The 5618-nt window shown below is 44.8% G+C and overlaps 1 protein-coding gene across 1 annotated transcript; it reads right to left on the bottom strand.

Annotated features, from left to right (window-relative positions):
- Positions 1–2961: 2961 nt before the first annotated feature.
- LOC146526718 (uncharacterized) lies at positions 2962–3552 on the bottom strand. The gene has a single exon (XM_085206087.1). It carries the CDS (start codon positions 3550–3552, stop codon positions 2962–2964), a length of 591 nt encoding a protein of 196 aa, XP_085062213.1.
- Between the last annotated feature and the right edge of the window lie 2066 nt (positions 3553–5618).

Raw genomic sequence — 5618 nt, 5'->3', positions numbered from 1 at the left:
CTCTAGCACCTTGTAGGGTCCAGTATACGGGGGTTCCAGCGAGTGTCGACTAGCATCTTGCCGAAGAAAAACATATTCTGCCGTGGCCAGCTCCTTGGGTATGTAAAATGTTTTATTTTGATGTCTACTTGCAGGTTTTGGCGCCAGACGCGCCATATGGAGACGAAGACGAGATGTAAAATCTGTCAAATCCAGGGTCTGGTCATTGGCTGGCACGAAGAACTCTCCAGGAAGTCGGAGTGGCTCGCCGTAGACAAGTTCTGCTGCGGACGACCCTATGTCTTCCTTCCAGGCGCTTCGAATCCCTAATAATACCAGGGGAAGTACCTCTGTCCAGCTGGTGGTTGAGTGACACATGATGGCAGCTTTCAACTGACGGTGAAGACGCTCCACCATGCCGTTGCAAGCAGGGTGATATGCCGTGGTAGGTCGATGCTGTGTACCCAAGATGGTGGTCAGAGTACGAAATAGCTCGCACTCAAACTGCCGCCCTCTGTCAGTGGTGATTTTGTGAGGACAGCCGAAGCGGGATACCCAGCCAGCGATGAAAGCGCGGGCACAGGATTCGGCGGTGATGTCGACGAGTGGGTACGCCTCAGGCCATCGCGTAAACCGGTCGATTGCAGTGAGGCAATACCTGAAACCATAAGAAAACGGTAACGGGCCCACAATATCCATGTGGACGTGGGAGAAACGGTCGGAAGGAGTCTGGAAAGTGGAAGTAGGAGAATGGGTATGGCGGGAAATTTTGGAAATTTGGCAATCTGTGCATTTCTTTGCCCAATCTCGGCAGTCTTTCTTTATTCCAGGCCACACGAACCGCTGTGTTATCACTTTGACAGTTGCCTTAATCCCTGGGTGGCTTAACCGATGTAATGCATCGAAAATTGATTTTCGGAACTCAGCTGTCAAGTACGGTCGTGGCTGGTGCGAAACATCACAGTAGATGCTACTATTCCAATCAGTGGTTTTTATTTTCATTAGTTTGAGTCCTGTAGTCTGATCTTTAAGAAGTTCTTGCAGTTCTGGATCCTTGTCTTGAGATTGTGCAAGATTCTCATAGTCTATTGATACTGATACGGCTTCTATTCTCGACAGGGCATCCGCAACTACGTTTTCCTTGCCCGCCACATAGCGTATGTCAGTGGTAAATTGTGATATAAAATCTAAGTAACGAAACTGACGTGGCGAGCATTTCTCCCGGTTATGCTGGAAAACATATGTCAACGGCCTGTGATCGGTATAAACTGTGAATGTACGAGCCTCTACCATATGCCTAAAGTGACGAATGGCGTCATAAATGGCCAGCAGCTCCCGGTCGTAAGGGCTGTATTTCTTCTGGGCACTTGACAAACGCCGCGAGAAAAAAGCTAACGGCTTCCACGAGCCGCCGGTACGTTGTTGTAGCGCCGCACCAATCGAAGTGTCAGAAGCATCTGTGTACATTGCTAACTCTGCATCTGCAATTGGATGAGCTAATAAAGTAGCATTAGCTAGACTTAATTTGCATTTGATGAAGGCATCTTCCATTTCAGCTGTTAATGTAATACTTTGCGAAGATTTCGTCTTCGGTCCGGAAAGAAGTATATTCAACGGTGCTTGAACTTCTGCTGCACCAGGTATAAAACGACGGTAAAAGTTGTACATGCCGAGGAATCGACGCAACTCTTTCACCGTATTAGGAATCGGAAAGTCCTTTATAGCCTGTACCTTATCTGCGAGAGGACGAATGCCGTCCGCTGACACTTCATGTCCGAGGAAAATTATTTGTGACTTGCCGAACTCGCACTTGGCGGTGTTAACGAGTATTCCATATTCTGCCAAGCGCTTGAACAATTGTTGCAGGTGACTATAATGCTGACTTTCTGACTCGGAGAAAATCAGGATATCGTCTAGGAATCCGTAGCAGAATGGTAAACCTCGAAGAACTTCATCGATGAAGCGTTGGAAGGACTGCGCCGCGTTTCTTAACCCGAAGGTCATAAAAGGAAACTCGAACAGTCCGAACGGAGTGGTGATCGCTGTCTTCTCGATGTCCGCGGAATTCACTGGAATTTGGTTGTACGCCTTTACTAAATCAACCTTTGAGTACACTTTGCTGCCGGCGAGTTGATGTGCGAAGTCTTGGATGTGTCTGATGGGATACTTATCCGGTATCGTCCTTGAGTTCAAAGCCCTGTAATCCCCGCAAGGTCTCCAACCGTTCTCCTTCTTGGGAACCAGGTGTAGGGGTGATGCCCAGGCACTGTCAGATCTACGTGCCGTACCATTCATCAGCATATCCTCAAATTCTTTTTGAGCAATTTTCAGCTTATCTGGTGGAAGTCGACGTGGGCGGGAGGATACAGGTGGTCCAGGAGTTGTGCGTATATGGTGAGTAGTATTATGTTTTACCTCACTTTGAGTCCCTGCAGGTCGAGTGATGTCAGGATACTCACGAAGTAGCTGGTGATACTTGCTTTCACCCGACACTGCCTTGACTGAAGCGACCTCGGCTGCTTTTTCTCCTGCTGGACGAGCCAGCGTAGACAGTAAGGTAAGGCCGTCTACTAAGCGGTAGTTCCTCAGATCTACAAGCAGGTTATAAAATTTGAGAAAATCAGCACCTATAATTGGCTTTGTTATATCAGCTACGACAAACCTCCACCTATATGTGCGTCGCAGGCCAATGCTCAATTGCAGATGTACCCAGCCGTAAGTAGCTATCTGCGATCCGTTTGCAGCAAACAGGTCATAGTTCACCCTGGCGCGTGTTTCACGAAGAGCTCGAAGTGGATATACACAAAGATCAGATCCTGTATCTACAAGAAAACACATTTTAGTTACATTATCAGTAACAAATATGCGGCCAGGTGCGTTGTGGCAGTCGTTCGCCGCTACTTCCGGCTGCCGTTGGCGTTTAACGCCGATGCCGTTCGGTAAGTACACGGCGTTGTACATCTGCTGGCCCGTTCACCAAATCTACTGTGGTACCAGCAGTAGCCGTCCACTCGTGCTGCTGCTAGAACCTGGATCCACTCTTGAGACTACTGGTGTGGGAGGTGCAATCTCATAGACCCTATCAGCCAGTTCTGCCACTTCCTCTAAGGAACCTGTCTGCGCCGCAATCACCGTCTGAATGCCATGAGGTAACCTATTTGACCACAGCGTCCGTAAAAATGTGTCCGGTATTGATTTGCCAGCTAATGTCCGTAAATGCCGTAAAAATTGCGATGGTTTACGGTCTCCTAATTCCTCATGGTCCAATAATTGCTTCACTTTCTTTTCTTGCGACTGGGATAAACGGTTTATTAATTCTATTTTTAGCTTATCATATTTGCCAGTTGAGGGTGGATCGGTAATGACGTCTTTCACTTCAGCGGCAAATTGTTGGTCTAATTGTGCAACAACGTGGTAGAATTTCGTCGAATCCGATGTAATTCCCGATATAATAAATTGCCCTTCGATCTGAGCGAACCACAGCGCAGGTTCTTGAGCCCAAAATGGAGGTATCTTCAAACCGATTTTGCACACTTGGCTTCCGCCGCCATTATCATTAGCTTCGTTCGCCATCTTTTAAATACGCGACGCGCACACGTGTTCTTTACGGGGTCACCAATATAGTTTTATGGTTAAGTTATTATGCAAAACTATTATTAAGGCTTGAAATAATAAGTCCACGATATTTGAACACAAATAGAGTTTATTCAAACACAATACAATAACTTGGATAACGAATTAGCGTGAAGCGCGAAAGGGGCGTGCGTTCGGTGTCGCGGTAGCTATGCGGACTGGTCACCGGCGTACGCGCAGCGCTCGCCGCGTGAGTCTTGCGACAGAAAGTGGGTCAAACGTTCAAGGTCGCGATGACCACTACAGTAGCAATTACATTATAGTAAATTAAGTTTTTAAATAATATGAGAGTTGTGTGTTTTGTATAGGAAATAAATAAATAATTTTGTTTTAGAAATAGTTACGGAACCCTAACCCTACGAATATGCTGACGTACCAAAGTGACTCGCCTGATCTCGGGCGACCACCCAGCGATTTCTTCGAATTGTCCAATGCACCTGTGTTTTAATTCTCGTAATTATAATATCTTATTAGAAGTTAAAAACACTCTTTATTCTCACTTCGATTAAAGCAGTCGTTAGTTTTAAGATAATTGTATTAATATATAATTAATAAATAATTAATAATTATTCGGTTTTTTTTCAATCCCTCGACTGCCGCAAACGTAATTGGCGCAGTCGGTAGGATTTTCGCGGGCCGGTTCGCGATCGGTTTAAATTAATTACTCGATAATTGTCATCGCGTCGCGTGCCGCCGGGGTGGCTATCGAGCACCGTTCGAGAATCCAGAATCTACGGACCTGTGGCAGCCGGGAGTAGAATCCAGCCTTCGATTCAACTGAGAAGAGACCAGATAATGCAATTTATGTGAGTACATAAGAATTGTTCTCGTGTTGCTCCTTCCTATTCATAACTTACCAAAATTTTCCATCCTAACACATCTAGGACCCGAGAGCCTCCATCTAGGCAGGCCCGTCGGTTAAGTATAGATAGATTAAGAAATATTAATTCGGAAGAAATAAAAAAATTAAATTTAGATAGTAGTCATTCTAATTTAATTAATTTAGTTAACATGTCTCACGATCCGGACACTATATTTAAGGCCCTCCGCCTTGTCCCGGAGTTCGACGGGAACCCAAATATTTTAACTCGATTTATTCAAATTTGTGACCATTTAGCGATCCAATATCTTAGTGAATTACCTGGTAGTGAATTTTCTAACGTATGTTTGTTAAATGGAATTTTAAATAAGATAACGGGCACAGCAGCAAGCAAAATTAATTCAAACGGAATACCCGATAGTTGGCTAGGTATTAAAACACTTTTAATTAATAACTTTTCCGACCAAAGGGATGAGACTGCCCTATACAATGATCTCTCCTTAGCCACACAAGGTAATAGAAGCCCTCAAGAATTTTATGACCATTGTCAAAATTTGTTTAGCATGTTAATGACCTATGTTACACTACATGAAACACTATCCACCACTATCGAAGCAAAGCGCGATTTATATAAAAAAGTAACAATGCAGGCCTATGTTCGTGGTCTTAAAGAACCATTAGGATCCCGCATTCGTTGTATGCGACCACCAACTATAGAAAAAGCTCTGGAATATGTACATGAAGAACTTAATACTATGTACATGCACAGCCGTTACGAGGTTTCAAAATTTAACAAAACCGTAACCGCTAGACCTAACGCTACTCACCACACATTCGCACCACGCGCATTTCCACTAAGTATACCTATATACCAAAATAGATCTAACACACAGCCTTTTAAATTTAATAATGAACACCAACACCCTAGACTACCCACGCACACACAAAGAATGTTCGGTGCACCACCTCCGAACTACAACCCTAACAGTCACACGTTTAAGTTACCGCCTCGAAGTAGTAACACACAGAAGCCCAATCAAGGCAATGGATTTCTTAGACCCATGAGCGGTGTGAGCCACTTTGTGTCTCGACCACTGCCACCAACACAGCATACACTTACAGGACATAATTGGCTAAAATACGGTAATCCTCCCCCGAGAAATTATTTTAAATCAAGGGAAATAAA

This window comes from Heliconius melpomene, chromosome 21 (assembly GCF_056956725.1).
Source record: "Heliconius melpomene rosina isolate 202511_hmr_F chromosome 21, ASM5695672v1, whole genome shotgun sequence".
Taxonomy (NCBI): Eukaryota; Metazoa; Arthropoda; class Insecta; order Lepidoptera; family Nymphalidae; genus Heliconius; species Heliconius melpomene.
This window is presented reverse-complemented; position numbering and strand designations above follow the sequence as displayed.

Coding starts and splice junctions, on each gene's coding strand:
- LOC146526718 (XM_085206087.1), bottom strand. CDS start 3,552: ATGGCGAACGAAGCTAATGATAATGGCGGCGGAAGCCAAGTGTGCAAA.